The sequence below is a fragment of the Rhinatrema bivittatum genome, chromosome 6, assembly GCF_901001135.1.
Source record: "Rhinatrema bivittatum chromosome 6, aRhiBiv1.1, whole genome shotgun sequence".
Lineage (NCBI taxonomy): Eukaryota > Metazoa > Chordata > Amphibia > Gymnophiona > Rhinatrematidae > Rhinatrema > Rhinatrema bivittatum.
The window spans coordinates 258,197,444-258,219,357 of NC_042620.1; the positions used below are offsets into that span (position 1 = coordinate 258,197,444).

The 21,914-nt window shown below is 44.2% G+C and overlaps 1 protein-coding gene across 1 annotated transcript in view; it reads right to left on the reverse strand.

The window, feature by feature from the left end:
* SETD1A (SET domain containing 1A, histone lysine methyltransferase) overlaps nt 1-21,914 on the reverse strand; it is a 374,529-nt gene that overhangs the window by 317,212 nt on the left and 35,403 nt on the right. The window contains exons 5-6 of the mRNA XM_029606903.1: nt 9,713-9,825; nt 9,252-9,490 (exon numbers count right to left, since the gene is read on the reverse strand). Of these exons, the coding sequence (XP_029462763.1) occupies nt 9,252-9,490; nt 9,713-9,825 (352 nt within the window). The remainder of the gene's footprint in view (nt 1-9,251; nt 9,491-9,712; nt 9,826-21,914) is intronic.

The following is a 21,914-nucleotide window of genomic DNA, read 5'->3' on the forward strand; positions in this document are numbered from 1 at the left end:
AAGTCCAAAGAAGCGAGAAATTCCCCTCGATGGACCGCCGCTAAAACCGACCTGAGCGTTTCCATGCTGAAGCGAGAAACCCGGAGTGCTCTGTTGACAGTCTTGAGATCCAAAATGGGCCGGAAGAATCCCTCCTTCTTGGGAACTACAAAATAAATGGAGTAGTGACCTCGACCCAGCTCGGTGACGGACACTGGTCTTATCGCTCCTAAAGCACGCAGTCGCTGGAGAGTCTGATGGACGGCTTGCTGTTTGTGGAGAAAACCGCAAGGAGAGAAAAGAAATCTGTCTCTGGGGGCGCGGACAAAATCCAACGTGTAACCTTGTCTTAGGATGTCCAAGACCCACTGGTCCGACGTGATTCGAACCCACTCCCTGTAAAAGAGAGAGAGCCGGCCTCCCACCCGCGGAGTCAGCTCGTGGGCTAACTTGGCATCATTGCGATGGCTTAGAGGTTGAGCGGGTCGCTGTAGCCTCTTTACCTGTCCGCCGACCCCGAAAGGACCGATTCCAGCCTTGTGAGCGATAGGAAGGAGTCCTTGACGCTGGTTGTTGTCTGTTTATACGAGTGCGTCGCTGGTTCCGGGATCGGTTTCTGGAGAAACTAAACGATCTAGCTGAACGAGGCCTGTCCTCTGGAAGCTTATGTACCGCATTCTCATTCAGGGACTTGATTATCTGATCCAAGTCCTCACCAAAGAGGAACTTTCCCTTGAAAGGCAAAGAACCCAGACGTGTCTTGGAAGAAGAATCCGCTGACCAGTTACGGAGCCACAGAAGACGGCGGGCCGAAACTGCTGCAACCATCGACCGAGAGAGAACTCTAAGAAGGTCATAGAGTGCGTCGGCACCATAAGCAATCACGGACTCTAACCTATCTGCCTGTTGAGCCTCAGGAGTAGGGAGGTCCTGCGAGGTGAGTAGTTGTTGAACCCAACGTAAGCCCGCCCTCTGTGCAAGAGCGGTGCAAATAGCCGCTCGTACTCCGAGAGCCGAAACCTCAAAAATTCTCTTCAGAAAAACTTCCAACTTCCTATCTTGTAAGTCCTTCAAGGCCGTACCGCCCGTGACAGGGATGGTGGTGCTTTTAGTCACCGCAGAGACCGCCGAATCCACTGCCGGTACCTTTAAGAGGTCCAGAAAATCCACCGGAAGAGGATATAATTTTTCCATAGCTCTGTTGACCCTGAGGGAGGCCTCAGGAGTTTCCCATTCCCTAGAAATCAGTTGTAAGAAACTGGGGTGTGTAGGAAACGCTTTAGCCATGGGACGAAGACCCGCAAGGAGGGGGTCTCCCTTCTTAATCTTGGGGTCTGAAGGAGTTGGATCCGGGGGAGGGTCAATGTCCATCTCCTGGAGAATATGTGGAATGAGACCCTCCAACTCCTCTAATTGGAAGATGTGAAGTACCCGTGGATCGTCTCCTTCAACCTGAACTGAGAGCGTAGGATCATCTCCTAGTGGGTCTTGAATCACATTTCCCTGTGGGATAACCGGAGAGGTCCTTGGTGGACCCGTGGGAGGCTTAGAAGGAATCGGAGTGGAAATTATAGGATGGTTCACACCCTGTGCCGAAGGTCCCCCTAGAGAGGGATCCAAACGTGGTATCTTGGCAGGAGGAGGACCTGAGGTCGAAGCTAGGGGCTGACCGCAGCTCTGTAAAAAAGCGCGATGCATTAAAACCACAAACTCTGGGGAAAAACCTGGCAAACCTGGAGGAAGCCCTCCCAGGGGTTCCCCTACCTTAAATTGCTCTCCTGAGCCAACCGTAGGTGTTGAAACGGCAGCTTGAAGAGGAACTGGGTCCCCCAGCTCCTCACAATCTGAAGCGCCAGTTTCCTCCTCAGAGAATAAAATGGCCGCCGTTCCCACGCTCAGCGGGAACGGGGCTTGCCGCTGACGAGAAGTGCCGTCTTCCACTTGGTGTCCTGTGCCTTCCCCCGATGGCGTGCCAACTTTTTCGGTGGGTTTACAGCCGGAGCACAGCCCCTCGTCAGAGAGGCGGCTCCCCAAACGCCCACAGGAAACACAAGTCGACGTCCGCGACATGAGAGAGAAAATCCTTCCCTTGGGGAGGCAGGAACCAGACAGCGCGGCAGAGACCTGAAAAGGTCGTAGTTATTAGCAAAAAATGCTAAGACACCCTTCCCTCTTCCTACCGAAACAAGCACTGCCGGGGAAAGGACCTCCCAGAAAGCGGCAGCCCCGCGGAATGGCGCTTCGCGGAGCCGCGGGTAGGAGAGCCGGGAGGAGGGTGTTCAAACGTGACAGGAAAATTAGCGAGAAAACGCCGCCCTCCAGTGCCGCCAGAAGCGGCAAGAGGTGAAATGTACTGTCTCTGAAATAAAAAACTTAAACACTTACCCCAAAGGAAAGAGAAAGTGAAAACAGAAAACAGTAAGCCAACAAGGTCCTGTCAAAAAATTACCAGACAAAAGTCTGAAACAAAGGCTATATTAAATTAAAATATTAAAACTAAATACTATTTTTTTTTTTTTTTTTTTTAATTTTCTTGATCCCTCAAAAGAAACAGGAAAAGGCCTAAACCTAGAAAACCTGTGCTGGGGACTGTTAAGTCCCCTGCTCACACCTGCTGGAGTCAGAAGATACTGAGGATTGAGGCACAGGGGGTGACGTCATATAGACCCCCCCTCGAGTTTTTGCTTCTGACTCCACCTGCTGGACTGGGAGCATAACCTACAGTCTGGACTGATCCTTGTACGTACAGGGAACAGAGGGTTCTGCGCAGAGGGTACCGTAGCGCTGGGACCTGTAATATCCAACTCCGCCAGGCACTGAGACACCAGGTCGGAGAGATCCTCCTTAGGGAAGAACCGCCTCATGGTTCTATATGGCTCAATCCCTGGGGGAAGTTCCCCCTCGTCTGGGAGTTTGGATTCATCCGGTGAGACGTCCTGGTCGGACTGATCTGGACTGTCCAGCGGCGGGAGGTCCCGCTCACGATAAGGGCGTGAGGGTCCAGGAACAGGATCCGCTGGAGCCGCCACCGCAGCGGCAGCCGCCGCCACAGTCGCAGCCACCGCAGGAACCACAGAAACAGCAGGAACAACAGGAACAACCGGAACCGCAGGGCCTGGACGGGAAGCCGTTTGCATCTGTACAAAGGCATGAATCCCCTTAAAGAGAACCACCCAGGAAATTGAAGCAGCCTCTAATCGCCGGGGTACAAGATCCCCCGGGATTCCCGATTGGTCGAGACTAACCGCTAAATCTGGGGTAGCCCCTGGGGAACTGTCAGCAAATCGTGGCTGAGACTGGTCCTGGCCCAAGGGTCCCACAGCCTCCTCACATTGGGCACATAGGGAGTCTGGTTCTTCACTGTGCGTGGCTCTAAGCTGGCATGCGAAGCAGAGGCCGAGGGCTTTAATGCCGGAGGCAGGCGGCACCCCTGCTGAAGACGCTGAGGCGTTCTGTTCCATTGAAAAGTATGCGCTGAATGAGAAGCGGCAGCAATATGCGCTTAGTACAACAGGCGCTTAATAATATGCGGCAGCAATATACGCTTAAGACAACAAGCGCTCAGCCATATGTGGCTAACCATATACGCTCAATGATATGCAATATGCGCTCAGCAATATGCGGTCATGAATACACGCTCAATTATATGCAATATGCTCTTAGCAATATGCGGTTAGCAATACACGCTCAATGGTATTCAATATGCTCTCAGCAATAAGCTGTTAACAATACTCGCTCAATGGTAGTCAATATGCTCTCAGCAATAAGCTGTTAACAATACTCGCTCAATGGTAGTCAATATGCTCTCAGCAATAAGCGGTTAGCAATACACGCTCAATGGCATGCAATATGCTCTCAGCAATAATGCAATATACGCACAATGAGGAATATAATATGCGCTTAGTCATAGACCTGCGCCTATTACGGGCGCTCAATACCTGAACAAGGCCACAAAATGGCGCCCTCCACGGCGTGCCACGCCGCCGATCCTCGGTTCCTCGGAGACCAAAAGTAAAAGATGTACGCCTTACCTGATCCTCGGCGCTTCCCGGCTGAAACCCGGGCGGTCTCCGGCTGCGGGGGGAGAGGGCAAGTACCTTCACCGCCGCGTTTGAGGATATGCACCCGCTACCTCGTCCACGCCGGGACCGAGGCGCCTCGTATGCCTCACCCGAACCTCGCCCGGGGGCTACGTCCCTGCCGCGATTCAGCCACCGGACCGAGGACTTAAACCTCCGGGGGATCACGGAAATCACCCCGGGAAACTCTACTGGGGGAGGGACCTTAGGGTATCACCGCAGGAGTGCGGGGCTCGATGCTGTAGAAGTTTTAGTGAAAAGAAAGTAGAAAATAGAAAGTAGATTTGGAAAACATGCTCAGCGAGCGTGCAGGCTCTCCAAACTGCTTTGGAGACGGAAATTACTGAGTTGCTACGCTTCCTGTGGGGGTATATATACACCTGTGCTGACGTCAGATCCATCTCCAACTGCTAGCACGAGCATACTATACCCATTCGTTCTGAGTCCATCTGGCTACACGCCAGGAAATTCTGTTTTCTCAATATTTATAATTAATTCCATCTGGTTTAGCAATTGTTTAATAATATCCAGATATATATTTGCCACATTCATTGATTTTTCTAAGGTATCGTCAATTGGAAGCATTATTTGTATGTCATCTGCATACATATAATATGTCCGGAGCTGCCACTATGCCAGCTCCAGACAGGAGCTGGCATAGTGGCAATAAGTAGACATTAAAAAGGGTAGCAGACAATGCCGACCCCTATGGTACTCCCGTTTGGAGATTTATTTTGTTAGACATTGTATTTTTAATGGAGACCTGATAATACCTTTGATTTAAGTATGATGTGAACCAGTCTAAAGTGGTATCTTGTAGTCCAATATCTTTCAGTCTTTTTATCAGTATTTCATGGTTCACTGTATCAAACGCTGCAGATAGATCTAGCAAAATCAAAAGATAGTGTTGCCCATAATCAAAACCTCTTAAAATGGAATCTGACAATGCAAGTAATAAAGTTTCAGTACTATAATACTTACGAAAGCCATGTTGTGAAGGGAATAAAATATTTTCTAAATGTTCTGATAATTGTTTTTGAATAGTTTTTTCGATTAGTTTTGCGAGAAGTGGCAGATTGGTAACTGGTCTATAGTTATTGAGAACTGAAGGGTCTAGATTCTTTTTCTTTAATATAGGTTTAATTATTGCTGCTTTTAGCTTATCTGGTAAATGTCCCTCTGACAGTGATAAATTAACAATATTTGCTAATACAGGGGCTACTGTTTCAGTGATCACTTTTAGATCTCTAATAGGTATTGTATCCAGCATATGCGGTGCAGGATTTAGATTTTTTAGCATGGCTTCAACTTCAGCATTAGATACTTCGTTAAAAGATGACCATTTCGTTATTTCCTTTGGGATCATTTTTATCTCTTGTTTTGTATTGTTTTTAATCTTGCTTCTCAAATTTAAGATTTTGTCTCTAAAAAATTGAGCTATTTTGTTACACAATGTCTCTGGTAGGTTTTCAGTAATCATTTTTCTTTCTTCAGTGAGACTGTTAACTATATTAAATAGGGTTTTTGAATTATTTGTGGATTTTTCAATCTTTGAGCTATAGTATTCTTTTTTTTTATTTTAGAATTAACTTTTTATAGTAGGCAAGGCAGCATCAATATTTAGTCAGATTTTCAATAGTTTTATTCTTTTTCCACATTTTTTCATTGTTTCTTAGTCTCAGTTTAACTTCTTTTAATTGTGCGGAGTACCATGGTTTTGAATGTTTCATGTCTTTATCATGATCATAAATTTTCTTAGGGTTTATGTTATCAGCTATTTTGTTTGTTAGCTCTAACCATGAATTTGTTGCTGTAGTAATGTTAGAATAATCTCTCTCTCGTTCATTCCCTTGTATTTCTTCTTGTACTCTAAGTTAAAAGGCGGGCGATATTCATATTTTATATTTTTGAGGTAAACTTCCAGCTTCCTATCTTGGAGGTCTCGGAGAGCCGTGCCCCCCCGGGACCGGAATCATGATCCTTTTGGTGACCGCTGAGACTGCTGAATCCACCTTTGGAACCTTGAGGAGGTCCAAAAAATCCTCTGGGAGGGGATAGAGCTTGTCCATCATCCTGCCAACCCGGAGGGAGGCCTCTGGGGTATCCCACTCCCTCGCCAGCAGTTGTAGGAAGGAAGAATGGATTGGGAAAGCCTGAGATAGGGGACGCAGGCCCGCCAGCACCAGGTCCCCCTTTTTGCTAGAAGATGCGATGGTAGGGGCCGGGGGCCCTGGTGGCTCGAGGTCCAATTCCTGCAGCACATGGGGGATGAGATCCTCCAGCTCTTCTTTCCAAAAGATCCAGAGAACATGAGGATCGTCGCAGTCCAGATGAGACGCCAGGAGAGGGTCGTCCGCGTGAGAAGAGTCCGGGTCTCCCCCCGGATCCGGGAGTGGAGCCCCTCCCCCCACCGGGGGGAGGGCAAAATGCACTCTGGGAGCCACCTGGGTCCCGGGCCCCCCTCCCCGAGGGACCAGGAACTGCAGCCACTGTGTCCGCCAGGCAAGGAACCTTGCAGGGGGGTGGATCCGTGGCCGGGCCCCTCGGCTGCTCCAGGAGCTGCAAATAGGCATTGTGCATAAGCACAATGAATTCGGCCGAAAATGCGGGGGGGGGGGCCGGGCGGGGGGCGCGTGAGTGGGTCCCTTGGAGCCTCCGAAGGGGGCAGAGCTGGGGCCGGATCAAGAATCGGCGGTGGCAAGTCTGAAAAATCTTCCTGTTCCCCTTCTGCCTCCAGAAACGCGCTCTCCTCCAGCTCCAAGATGGCCACTGTTCCCGAAGGAGGAGGCGGGGCCAGCCCCCGTGGCTCGCAGCACTCCGAGGAGCGTGGAGACGAAGTCAGCGGGGGCGCGGGGTTGCTCTCCCCACCAGGGAGGCACCTGAGACAAAGCCCCTCCCGCGATCCTCTCGACCCCGGGCCACCGCAGGACGAGCATCGGGTGGAACGCGGCATGGGTGAAGGGCCCGGGGGAGTGACAGTAAAGCGCGGGAAGCCAGCCGCAGGGCAGCGCCGCGGGAGGAGCAGGAACAAGGCCGCCTCCGCTCAACTCTCCAACCCCCCCCCCCCCCCCCCCCGAGAGCAGCAGGGGAATGAGCCTTCCCTGCTGCGTCGGCCCCGGGGAATGTCGCGTCTCGGGGCCGAGGGGGGAGGTAGACCGCAGCGAGGGGGGGGGGGGGGCTGGCCCCACCAGCATCCAGCCCCTGATCCGGTTGAGAAGAACCAAACCTGCAAAGAAAGCCACCCAGCCCAAAAAACGTACCCCCTGTAGCTGACAGACAAGAAAGACGAAAAACAAGGCTGAATACACAGCACTGCTTGCAAGGGGAGGGACGCAGAGGAGCCAGTGACAGAGTTATCCACTCTTTTTTTTTTTTTTTTTTTTTTTTTAGAACTAACACCTTGAACCAACTTGATCCAACCTGACAGCCAGGGAAAGAAAATGTGTGGAAAACGTCCACCAAACAGGGGAGCACCTGGTTCCCCTACTCACATCTGCTGGAGTCAGAGAGATACTGGGAATCTAGGGAGGGCGCACGGGTTAATATGCCAGCACCCTCCAAAGTTTGCTCTGACTCCATCTGCTGGACGGGGGACATAACCCACCATCTGGACTGATCCTGATACATACAGGGAACCACATTTTCCCTACACATTAGATTCTGCAGCAGGGATACTCCAAGCCACATCCGGCAGATTAAAATCTCCAATGAGCAACATTTCTCGCTTCTTTCTCACCTTTTGGATGTCTTTAGTCAAATCTCTATCCAGTTCTTCTGTTTGATTCTGAGTCCTGTACATCACACCAGTGTAAATGGAACCACCATCAACTTTTTTTTTTTTTTTTAAAAAGCCCACAGCACTTCCTCCTTTCCCACACCTCCTGCATTTCAGTTACTAAGATTTTGTTTCTGACATTAAGGGCTATTTCTCCTCCTTTTTTGCCCTTGCTACCTTTCCTCAACAAGTTATAGCTTGAGATGGCCATATTCCATTTATTTGACTCACTGAAACAGTATCTAAGCCCGCTTCCACCATCAAGACCTACAAACCTGGAACTTTGTTGACCATGAGCATGTGTGCACATAGCTTTCCAGCTTTATTTCCCCCTCGGCTAGCTGATCTTCCCAGACCTTTTCTATACTTTTTCAAAAAGTGAACTAATTTTGTTCTCTTCTCCAACCACTTCCTGTATCTGTATGTGCTGGGAGTGATATTTCAATTCCATTGAACTCCTTCTGTCACCCCTATCCTTTAGTTTAAACACCTGATGACAAATGTTCTGAGTTTTTCACTTATATCCTTTTTCCTGCTACAGACAAAGGCCGTCTTTGCTGTGTAGACTTATTAGTCCAGACACTGCATCAACTCTAAATGTATCCAAATCCTTCTTTAAACCAGGTTTTGAGTCACATATTGAAGTCGTCTATATTACCTAACCTTTCCCTAATCTTTCCACGAACACATTAACATTTCTGAAAAAGCAATAGTCTGAGCCATGTGCCTAAATGGCTTCCCCAGATTCTAGAAATCTCTGTACTTCTTGGATGCTGTTTCTAGAAAGGTTGTTGATCCCCAAATGGATGAAACATCAGTTTGAAATTCCTTACTTTCCTCCTTAATGGAACTGACAATTTTCCTTGGTATTGACAATTTGATTTGTATTTACGTTTATGTTAATTAATCGTATCTTGATCAGGTCTGATGGTACACTGGTTGGGAAATACTAGCTTAGAGAAGCTCATTGTTGTTGGAAGTAGATAGAACCTGAGAGATTTGAAGGGTCAGACTATTTGTTCAATCATGGAATTGTCTTCACCTAATTGAAGACCTAACAAGTCAGTCAACCTTTTGGGCTTTAAAAAACTTTCTTAAAAATTATTAATGAATCAATTGGAAGGTTATTCAAACTTTTGCACATGCCATATTCACTGTTTTATTATTTTCAATCTGTTAAAAATGACCAAATAGTAATTGTGCATTAAAAGTTGCAGAAAGATATGTTAAAATGTTGTACCATATAGAGGGTGTGTCAGCTTCTCTTCATTTGGAAATTCATTGAAACATACAATTTGACCAAGGGTGCCTAACTTCTACACACAACTATAGGTTTGAAAACTTTGGTAGCTCTTAAAGTAGAAATGAATCTCCACTGAAGCCATATGAGGAAGGATGAGACATGCAGACTTACGCACCTGCTAGAGTAGGCAGAGTCCTGAGAATATGGGGTGCCTCCTCGGGGGGTGTAAGGCGTATCTTGGGAGGAACAGGACTGAGAGGAGCTGGGTGTGTACTGGCTATACGAGCCAGGGGTGTCCTGGCGACCACTGGAGATGGATGTATCTTGGGAGGAAGGAGTGCCATTGCCTGGGGTAGAAGGCGGAGCACTGGAAAGGTATGAAGAATCACTGGATGGGCGCCGATGGGAGTCAGACTGCAGAAAGAAACAGATAAGAACTAGATAAAAAATAAAAAATGGATAGACACATTAATGCTAAATCCTTCAAGAGAGTGTTTCATAGCAAATTTAGTACAGTAACAATTAAACCTAAAGAATATTGAAAATCATCTCATATGTCTCCTTGGTTTGCTTCCTTTGCAATGCTTTCACTTCATCAAAAAGTGTGTTTCTGACAAGGGAACAATCTTTCCTTACCACTTCGTTCTGAGGCTGGAACTTCTCTGTCAGTGCCTTCCCACTGGTGGGTACAGTCTGAGGCGTGTAAGAGCCATTGACAATCAAGTCATAGTACTTCATTCTTTGCTGTCCTGTAATGAGACAATAGGGGACAGAAAGAGACAAGAAGATATGACTGTTTCAAGAAATCTTGTTTGTGTCCTTCACTTCAGATGTTTATATTTAAGACATTTCTATACCGTCTTTAACAATATAAAATTGACCAAAACGGTTTACAATGGTATTAAAATAAATCAAATCATAAAAATAAAACTAAAATATAAACTTAAGAAAATAAAAATAAATAAATTTAAATCAAATAAAATAAAATAAACAACAGTAGGAGAAAAACACAATTTTTATTTATTTATTTTATTTTATATACCGGCAACCGTTTGCACATCGTGCCGGTTTACAGATATCTTACAACCAAAGGATATATAGGCAAGGCCTTTACAAGGAACAGTGTGTAACATAAACGCAGTAACATAGCAATTAACTAGAAAAATAAGATAAATAAGGGGAGGGAGGGGTAGGGGTAGACGAGACAAAGGAAGGGGAGGGGGGAGGGTGAGAGTGGATACATAAGGAGAAGCTATGTACAGCTATGATAAGACCCCAAACTTTCTTTTAGCGACTTAGTATACCGTAGACTATACTCCCTATACTTGAAGCTATTAAAAACAATTAATTTGGGGGAAAAGGAGAGAGGAGGAGGTCCCAGAGGGAAGCGCTTGTTCCCTTACCAGCTGTTTTCATCCTATCGGAGGAGGGTGAGGATAATAACCCGGCCTGACAAAGAAAGGAAGACGCCTTCAGCTGACGTCATCAAGAGGAGACGGAAAGATTCAAAACCGCCCCTCCTGCGGCGCGCAGCTGCCGCCGGCGCGCGGCTTTGTTTGTGTTCTAACACCTGAATCTCCGGAATATCAAATAATATAACTTTGGAACTTACGTGAGTACTAATTTCTTATGACTCTCCTCCCCTCCAAGTACCCCCATTAGGCAATTCCATCGTTCATTAGCCTTATAGGCCTAGAGGCAGGAAGCAGAACTTCTTATTTATTATATTGTACCTATGCCACATTCCAAACGAAAAGCAAGGATTAGAGAACTTGGGGTAACTACCCCGGTTTCGAACTCCCTGCAACCTTCTATTGAGAGGTTTATGCTTCCGGTAATGGAGACTACTACTCCGCGGCAGTCCTTGGTGTTTTGTCCTGATGAGCGGGTGGACAGATCACCGGACACACAGGTCACCTTAAGTCCCGGAGCCCCGTCTACCCCTCCGTTTCCCTTAGAGGGTTTTATGACAACGAAAGGACTAACAGGTGACAGGATTATTTCACCTGTCACAGGTGGGTCTGTCCTGGTTCCCGGAGCAACGGGAATTCCAGAGAGCTCAGATTTGGGAGTTAAAGAATCAACTCCCTGTGTGGTAAGAGCTTCTACACCAAGAGGGGACAAAGAAATATCGGGGGAATCAAATGTACTTCTTGAAAACAAAGGAACTGAGCTTAATGTATTGCGCCCTGCTATTCCTAAACCTACTGAAGTTATCATGGATTCCTTATGGACTGCAATAATGGTTTTGGAAAAATCAGTATCCTCCTTAGTAGATGTTACTTCTGGTTTAGTTGGGAAAATACAACCTATGGAATCAAATATACATTTAAATATTCAAAGTATAACCACTTTAGATCTTAAGGTTACTACTTTGCAAAAAAATCAAGAACAATTGATTAAATCAGATATAATACAGCAAAGAAAATTAGAAAATAGAGAGAATTCTATTAGGTATCAAAATCTATGCATATTAAATTTTCCCATACTAAAGATGATACCTCCTATAGAAATGTTCAAAAAGTATACACTAGAAGCTTTAAAACATCCAAAAGAGTTGATGCCTACTTTAGCAAAAGTGAATATGACTAAACCAAATTCCATAGCAGATTCTGAACATGCATCTGAACCTGAGTTAGACTTAACACAGTTTCTTGAAAACTCAATGGAAATGGAATTGAATATAACTAAGAGAGGGACATTGTTTATACAATGTGTATTCTCACAAGATAGAGAAATGATAATGAAAGCTTTTTTTCGTAATAGAAAAGTAAAGTTCTTTGGCCAGTTAGTATGGGTATTTCCCGATATTACACGTTCTACTCAAGAACGGAGGAAAAAATTTTTATCTATGCGAGCTGAAGTAGAGAGCAAGGGAGCCAGATTTAATCTTAGGTTCCCATGCCAATGTATAGTGAATAAGCAGGGTGTAAAAAATGTATACTTTGAACCTGAACAATTGCGTAAATTCTTAGACTCAGGGTCCAATGTGATTTCAAGTTAAAGTTATTTTGATTACGGTATGTTATAAAATGGCAAGTAATGGAATCCTCTAGTTACAGCAATTTAAATTTAAATTTAATTTCTACTAAATTCCGCTTTAGATTTGGTAATTGCCTTTTGTTACATTAATACATAGGAATTTATTGCAGTTAATTGTAAATTGAATAGATTATTTATTTGTTTAAATGGAATAGTTATATAATTATTTCAATGTTAAACTGCATCCTATTGTATGTTGCTTAAATTTTGCCTGTAATTATGGTAAACTTCATAAATAAATTAAAAAAAAAACAAACAACAATTAATTTAATCTTACCTGATAATTTACTTTTGAGTCCAACCAGACGAGTCTAGCTACATGGGTTCATGCTCCCCTACCAGCAGATGAAAAACAGAAAAGGTTTGCTGAAGTCACCCCCCTTTACAAGGTCCCATACTTACCTCAGCCTTCCAATATTAATATTTTATCTTAAATCTTTCTTTTTTTGTGTACAACAGGCATGGACATTGGTTAAAAATACCATCTAAAAAGTGCAGTCCAAATGTATTCCACACATTAAGAAAGGTGGAAGGAAAGCCAAAAACAGCTGCAGGCATAGTTAAAAGGTGAAGTGAAAGAGGCTATTTTAGCCAAAAAAAAAAAAACTTCCTTCAAAAATTTGAAGAAAGATCCATATGAAGAAAATAAGAAAAAGCATAAATATTGGCAAGTTAAGCAGAGTTGCTTACCTGTAACAAGTGTACTCACAGGATGTTAGTCCTCACATATGGGTGACATCATCAGGATGGAGCCGAATCATGGAATACTTTTGTCAAAGTTTCTAGAACTTTGACTGGCACCACTGAGCATGCCCAGCATGGCACCAACCCTGCATCCAGCAGGGGTCTCGTGTATAGTAAAAAGTACGTGCGGGAAAAAAAAACAAAAAAACAAGAAATCGCAAGCGTACCCAACTCCGCGGGGTGGCGGGTGGGTTTCATGAGGACTAACATCCAGCTGTCCTGTGAAAATACCTGTTACAGGTAAGCAAAAGCAAATTTGCTTACCGTAAACGGTGTTTCCGTAGATAGCAGGACGAATTAGACATGCTGTCTGGGAGCGTCGACGCGACCAGAGTTTCTCTCAGGTAGTGACAGAGTTTTTAACTCTGTGCGTCTGCGTGGTTGTCTTCCCAAGCGAATCCGTTTCTCTCCTCAGTCTCTTTGTAATCAAGTGAGGTGTGTGGCAAGAAAATGGTGTAGAGTAATCCTGGACTGTCTAGGGAGGTGGGAGGGATCGCATGGCTAATTCATCCTATCTAGGGAAACACCGTTTACGGTAAGCAAACTTGCTTTTTCCCGTCGATAGCAGGGCTGAATTAGCCATGCTATCTGGAGTCCCAAGCTCCCGGGTTGCGTCTTTATAGGATGTGTGTGAAGTTCAGGACGACAACCCTTGGCATGGTAGACAGTCCTAAGAGATGGTAACATTTGACAAGACTGCTGTACCTAGGGTAGCATCTGTAGAAGCTTGTTTGTCAATACAATAGTGTGACGTGAAGGTATGAAGAGAAGACCAAGTTGCTGCAGAGGTACCTCGCGCAACTTCCCCTAAGAGGAAAGACTAAAGAGGTTAGGACTTTTCAGCTTGGAGAAGAGACGACTGAGGGGGGGATATGATAGAGGTGTTTAAAATCATGAGAGGTCTAGAACGGGTAGATGTGAATCGGTTATTTACTCTTTCGGATAGTAGAAAGACTAGGGGGCACTCCATGAAGTTAGCACGGGGCACATTTAAAACTAATCGGAGAAAGTTCTTTTTTACTCAACGCACAATTAAACTCTGGAATTTGTTGCCAGAGGATGTGGTTAGTGCAGTTAGTATAACTGTGTTTAAAAAAGGATTGGATAAGTTCTTGGAGGAGAAGTCCATTATCTGCTATTAAGTTCACTTAGAGCAGAGCTTTCCAAAGTGTGTGTCGCGACACTTTGGTGTGTCGGTGTGTCGCGCAAGCCCGGTGCACGTGACACACCGGCAAGTGGGAGCCAATGCGGCCGCCGGTGGAGCTCATCCCACTGGCGGCTGAGCAGTGAAGAATCGCAGCCGGAAGATCGGTAAGGCCGTGGTGAGTTCATGTCACCACGGCCGAAGAAAAAGGGCATGTCTAAACGTGCAGGTGCTCCGCCTCCTTCCTGCCCAAGCGGCTCCGGAAGAAAAATGTTGCCGGAGCCGCACGGGCAGGAAGGAGATGAAGCAGCCGCGTGCAGAAGAGGAGCCGCGTTGTTGCAGCGGGTGAGAAGAGGCCCGGTAGCAGGGGCCCCACCGCGGATCGGCCCGAGAAGATCAGAGTCGCTGCGATCGGCCCGAGAAGATCAGGGCCACTGCAGAGCCGATCCTGCAGCAACCCGTGAAGAGGAGGCCCAGAGGTAAGAGAGAGGCTGAGGGCCCGTAGAGTGCGTGTATGAGCTGAGTTGAGAGATTGGGTGCCTGTATGAGCTGAGAGATTGTGTGCGTGTATGAGATGAGTTGAGAGATTGGGCGCCTGTTTGAGTTGAGAGATTGGGTGTGGGAGTGAGGATCTCAATGTTTGCAGAGACAGCATGTGAGAGCCTGTGTGTGTGTGAGAGAGAGACAACATGTGACAGTGAGAGCCTGTGCATGAGCAAGACAGCATGTGGGAGTGAGAGAGAGCCTGGGTGTGTGAGAATCAGACAGCATGTGCAAGAGAGAGACTGTGTATAAATGATTGTATGAGAGAGAGAGCATGTGAGAGTGAGAGCCTGTGTGTGTGTGAGAGAGAGAGAGAAGGCATGTGAGAATGAGAACCTGACTGTATGTTTGAGGGAAGAAGATAGATGGAGAGAAAAGAAATAGAAAAAAAGACAATATGAAATGAATTGGCAAAAAAATAAGAAAGGGGAGGTGGAACAAAAAAGCCTGGGACCAACCGATTAGAAAACTAAGATCAGACAGCAAAGGTAAAAAAAAAAAAAAAGAAAGAAATTACTTTTTACTGATTGGCACATGTAATCTTTGTTAATATCAAGAGTAGCACTTTCTCTATGCGGATCTCACAATGTACGAGATCAACATGGAGGAACTGGAAACCCACGGGGCCTGCACAGAGGAGGCAGCAGAATGGGCTTCAGTGCCAATAGCAGCAATCAGCGCCTCCCCAATAGCCATGTGGCATCAGTGGCAGCAGAGGAATGAGAGAGGCTCCAAGGTTGATGGCAAAAGAGAGGGGGTCTGCCTTTAGTGTGTGCATGTGTATGAATGGGTGCCTGCCTGGGGGATGGTGAGGGAGTGGTGTGAAAATGAATGGGAGCCTGCCTGGGGGTCAGTTTTAGTGTGTGAGAATGACTGGGAGCTTGCCTGGGTGTGTGTGTTTGTGTGAGAATGATTGGGAACTTGCCTGGATGTGTGTGTTTGTGAGAGAATGATTGGGAACTTGCCTGGATGTGTGTGTTTGTGAGAGAATGATTGGGAACTTGCCTGGGTGTGTGTGTTTGTATGTGAGGGAGCCAGAGAGAGTGTGTATGAGAAAATCCAGGGGAGTAAGAGTTTGTGTGTGGGGTGTGTGTGGAGGGGGATAGAGTGTCTTAGAGCCTGAGAGTGTGTCAGTGTCTGTGAGAGCGAGAGGTTATGGTGGGTATAAGAGCATGAATGTGTATGTATGTGACAGTGTATATGTGAGAGAGAATGGACATGTGAGTCTGTGTGAGAGAGGATAACCTCTGGGAAATTGTAAAAAATGTATATGATTTTAATTAATAGAAATTCTATTTATCAGTAGTTTTAAAATATTCTTTTATTAGTATGATTTTACTGTTATAACTGATGCTTTGTTTCTTGATTTTGTTTGTTTTATGAGGAATGGTGGTTCTGTTTTTCCATTGTTAATACACAGAGTCTGGCTTCTTGGAGTTTCCATTTCAGTTTTTGTCTAATTTGTGCTCCTTTATTTTGTATTCTGTATTTGGTGAGGGTCTGTCTCTGCTCTGTGTGTGTGACCATGATGAGAGATTCTGCTAGCATAGGGATCTATAGCAATCGGGTTTGTTTTGTTTCCTCAGTAGGTGGTGTGTTGGTATTCTAGGACCCAGTGTAATATTTACCCATGCTTTTTCACAGGTAGGGGTATTGTTGTTTGAGTCCTTGGTGTTATTACTGTTATGTTACAATGGGATTGCAGTATAGATTTTGAGTGTCTTTTTTGCAAGGTTTTATTTTAGTTCACAATGTGCCTGGCAGTGGAAGGTGTTTGTGCTGCTGTTACTGTGAGGTGACACCAGCATTTGAAAATATCTTTTAGTATGATGAGCTGTAAGGGAAACATCCAAGCTCCATTGTTTGGGGGAATTTCAGTGGATGCACAGAGTTACAGAACTGGAGGTGCAGGATTTATATTGACATTCTGTCCCTTCCTATAAATTCCAGATTTCACTCTCATAGCCATATAGAATTAGTTGAATGAGGCTATCAAATAATTTTATAGTGTGAAACTGGCCAGCTTTTTAAAATTATGCAGAAGACCCTTTGGACTTTTTTATTAAACACCAAATATTCAAAAGCTGTGTTCATCCCATCAAGATCATATATCTCATTAAAGAAGTAAATTGAATAACCCCATAACTTTGTTTTATTATTGTTACTCAAATTATAACAATAACATTAATCTTGGAATATTATATATTTTTAATATAAACGAAAGGTTTTCACAAGATATGTTGTGTCGTGAAACATTTTATTATGTATATATTTAAGGAAACATACATAAATTGTCGAAATACATTTCGTTCATTTAACCTTTAACCTCCGGTTTGCTTGTAGACTAATTACTGTGTCCCGAAATTATGTTTGTCTAAAAAGTGTGTCACCAACATGAAAAGTTTGGAAAGCTCTGACTTAGAGAATAGTCACTTATGTCTCCCGACTTCCATAGGGAGGATCAGCTGATTTTTATGCTGTGGAAGTCGGGAGACATAAGTGATATGTTGAATATAAATTAACAAAGCCCCTGAAGAAGCGAAAAAGAAACGCGAGCCGTGTTGGGCACAGTTTTTTTCATTACTCCGGCGTTCTCAACAGAAATAACAATTGTTACCAAAGATAAGTACTTCCTACAGTATTTTATACATTTTCTAAAAAGAATTTAACAAAAAATATAAAATATAAAAGGAGAAAAATGGGAGAAAAATGAAATGAAAGTAGGCTTACAACCAATGACCGATGATTAAAAACCACAATACACATGAGTATTCCAATATATGTGGTATTTAACACTAAGAGCATTAAGTTTTAAAGCTCTTTCTAAAGTGTATGAGGTCGGGTTGACAGCCATATATATTTTTTGGATCCTTACAGAATTATACCAGTGTTGCGTGAGGTTCTACTACTGAACCATGCTATCACCGGTTCTGAGATGTTCATCTATTACATCAGAAACGCTGCTCCCATTAATAAGCCCAAGATCTAGTATCATCGCCTACCATATGGGTTCCGTTACCAGTTGACAGAACAGTTCTCCCTAGAGAGAATCCAGAATCTCCCTGCTTCTAGAACACAACACATTTGGAATGTCTCAATCAATATCCAGCAGATTGAAATCCCTTTGCAATAGTACCTCCATTTTCATAGCAATTTTGTGAATATTCACCATTATATTGCTTTCTTCTGTTTATTATACCAATATAAATAGATATTCCATTCCCTCTTTCCAGATTAATCCAGTGTCTTCTCTTTATCGTATAAGCACTGCAATTCTGTTGCTATAATATTACTTTTATCTATAGTGCCATTCCTCTCTGATCTAAATTATCTAGTTACTCAAAAAAAAAAAAATTCAGATCCGATATGATCCTCCTCTGGTAAAACCATGTTGACTTGTATCCTTGAACCCACCAAATTGCATAGTTAACTATCCTTTCCTTCAGCAGTCCCACCATTAAACTTTCCTACCACTGAGGTAAGGTTAACCAGCCTGTAGTTTTCAGCCTCCTCTTTGCTACTTTTGTAAAGCGGGACCACAATTACGCTTCTCTGATTTTGCTCCATCTCTTCCATGTCCAAGGATCTACTAAATAGGTGCTTCAGTGGAGCCACCAGAACCTAAGCTCCTTCAGTATCCCGGGTTGTATCTCATCAGGTCTTATGGCCTTATCCACTGTCACTTTTGCTAGTTCCTCTCAAAAACTTTCTTCTGTAATGGGGTGGTATCTATCCTACTCCCATCCGCATTGCTGCCAAACAGCAAGATCTCTCTCCAGGGTCTTCTTTAGTGAACCCCGAACTGAAGTATTTAAATGGTATTTTTCATTATCCTCATCTTTCTCCACACATTGCTCTTTCTTTTAGTCTTATAAAACCACCTCTGGCCTTCCCTCTTTTCTCAAATATATCTGAAAAATATTTGTCACCTTTAGTTTGGCGATCCTTTCTTCCACTTGAGCTTTTGCTATATTGATTTCTTTCCTCATCTTTCAGTTTCACCAGATATTCTTCCCCATGTTCCTTTTTCAGTTCCTTTCAACTTTTTGAATGCTGATCTTTTTGCCTTTATTTTTTCGGCCACTTTTTTGGAGAATGATATGTTTCCTTTTCCTCTTACTTACTTTCCTTAAAGATTTATTGCCTTATAATTCCTTTTAATCTGGCACACTTTTGTTCTACTTCACCCATCTTCTCCTGGTCTTCTAGCTCCTCCTCAAGGAGGTGACCCATTTTACCAAAGTTCATATTTTTGAAATCCAGGATTTTGATCTTCATATGATTTCTCTCATCTTGGCTGTTATGTCAAAACCACACCATCTGATGACCACTGGTGTAATGCCCTACCAGGACATTAGATACTATCTCCATTTGTGAGTACATGAGTCAGTATTGTTCCTCCTGTGGGCTCCTTTCACTGTGTGTCTGGGCAAAGCCCCTTGAAAGACATCCACAATCTCTCTACTTCTTACAGATTCTACAACTGGGATACTCCAATCCACATATGGCAGATTCAGATCGCCAACCAGCAACTCGTCTTCCATCCTTCCCACTTTCTGGATGTCTTCGGACAGATCTCTGTCCAGTTCTTTTGTCCGAATCAGAGGCTTGTAGAATACACCAATGTAAATAGAAGTGCCATTGGTTTTTTTCTTTTGGTTTTTTTTTTGTTTTGTTTTTTTTTTTAAGTCAACCCAAAAAGCCCTATTTCCTTCCTCCACACTCCCCTGCACTTCAGTTGCTTATTTATTTAAAATTTCTTATATTCTGCAAATCCAGATAGTCCAGTGCGGATTACAAACATCACATACATAACACAATAAAAACCACATCACAACAATAAATTAGAACATTGAAATGCAACATACAGCACCATTTCAAAACAGATGGAACTGCATTAAATCCACTGAAGTAAATCTGAGTAATGCCTGCTTGGATACTGTCTTGGAATAAAGAGCTATTTCTCCCCCTTTTCTGTCATCTCTATCCTTCCTCAAAAATTGGTCCCCAGGACAGTGACCCAGATAAACCTGTGATGATCCTCCCTAATGGAAATATGAAAATAAGCCTCCACTGGTCCCAAAGAAGTCAGGAACTCCCTATTTTACCTCTACCATTTAATTTAATTCAAATTTATATTCTGCATTTTTCAAGTAATAGAGCAAAAGACCTTCAGCGCTCTAATGATCTGTACCACATCCAGGATGGGCCGAAGGGTGCCTTTCTTTTTGGAAAGTATGGAGTAAACAGAATAACTCCCCTGCCCCACTGACATACTGGGACTAGAAACATCATTCCTATTTGCAGAAGCTGGTCCATTCTAGATTGCACCGCATCCTTCTATAGGGAACAAGGGACCCTTAAAAGGCATCTGAAACAGGGCACAAAAATTCCATGGCACAAATATCTCTCCTGATATCCAAGACCCATTGACCTGCAGTAATTTAGACCCACATCTGGTAAAAGTTTCAAGGCACCCTTCTATACACAGTTCTGGAGGCTAGAAACCTCAAATCTTCATTGGGAGTTACAAATGTCCCCAATAGTTCCTGTCACTGCCACTTTTCATTGCACTTTGAAGACAGATATATGGAATGGATGTTATGCTGAAAGGATGAAAACCTCCCAAGGCGAACATGAACTCTTAGACAAAACCCTTCGAGAAATTCATCTCTGCTTGACCTTTAGTGCCCTGGGAGACTTAGATCCCCTAAGTTGTTCATCAGTTTTCCCAAATCCACTAGTATTCCCTTAACTGGGAGCTTAATGAGACTTATTTGAGTCCACCACCCAGTTCCTCAATAGGAAGCAAAGAGCTGCGACCATTGTGGCCATGCTCTCAGTCGAGGCTCGAATAAGACCATAAGAGTCATCTGCCAAAAACCCATCCCCCAGCTGCACCACTTCCTCCAATTCCACCTAAGAAGCTTACAAGGATCCATCCTGGAACTGCTGAAACAGAGCATACCCACATCCTTGAGGGTCGTGCCCCCTCAACAGGAACAGTAACCTTACTTGTGGCAAAGTAAATCAGTACTTGCACCAGAGAGCCCTTAATATCTCCACCCCCGCAAGCAGCAGATAAATGTAGCCAATATCCAGAGTAATCCATTCAGCAGATATAAAATTCTCGGAGAAAGGCTTCCACAACCCTCATCATGCCTGCTTATGATAGGGTGCTTTGCAGCTTTATTTTCTTCTACTTTATTTTGCTATGTTCAAAGTCCTCCAAGGCCTGATCAATGCCAACAAAAACTCCTTTATAAACCAACAACCCACCTATGAATCCTCACCTTTCCAGGAGAAAGTCATACCATCCTCCCAACTTTCCTCTAGATCAGTCCACTATCCATCTTTAAAGAATTTAACAGTCGTAACCAACATGGAGGAACTTTCTTCCACCAGGCATTAATTCTCTCCAAGGCTACCTTCTTGTTGACTCTGCAGTCACATATTCCAGAGGAATCAAAAAAAAGAGGGCATGTTGCCCCAAATTAAATATTTGGCACAGTAAAAATACCAATTCTGAGGAGCCGCTATAGAAGGAGAAAAACTAAATACTCAACCCTCCAACAGATCTGGTGCTCCAGATATCCTGTCTTTCATCAAGAATTGCTGGCAAAGGAAGTGACAACTCAGGCTTATATGCTAAGCCCCGGGCTCTAAAATGCCCACCACTCCTGCTGCAGCAATCAGTACCAGTGAGAACTCCATCTTGAGCTGGGCCTGCCATTGTAAATTCCTCTCAGTCAGGGAGAATTCAGTCTGCTTCCCCCTTCCTCCGTGCACATACAGACACTGCTCCCTGTGCAGCATGGGAAGTCATGCCTATTGCTGCATTTTGACTATCTTATCTATGTATGTTTTTTTAATAACCTGCTTAGAACCATGGATAATGCGACCTGTAAATATTTTAATAAATAAATTACATCAGGCTGAGGTCAGTACAAAACCCTCTATCGCAGGGCTTCCCAAACCTGACCTGGGGATCTCACAGCCAGTTGGGTTTTCAGGATACCCACATGAATATGCATGAGATAGATCTGCATATACTGAATGTCCATGGTATGCAAATTTATCTCATGCATATTCGTTGTGGATATCCTGAACACCCGAATGGCTATGGGGTCAGCAGGACAGGTTTGGGAAGCCCTGCTATAAGAGGGCAATGTCGGCAAACCTGTTCTGTCTCCATCTGTTGGTAGGGAAGCATAAATCCATGCATCTAGACTGGTCTGGTTGGCAGAAGAGTTGCTGATTTAGTTTTGATTCACATCAATGGGATCTAAGTAGCAGCTTTCAAACATGTTATAAAAACTCAAATCTACACAGAAAATGGGAGATCTTAAATGATTGTTTCTTTTA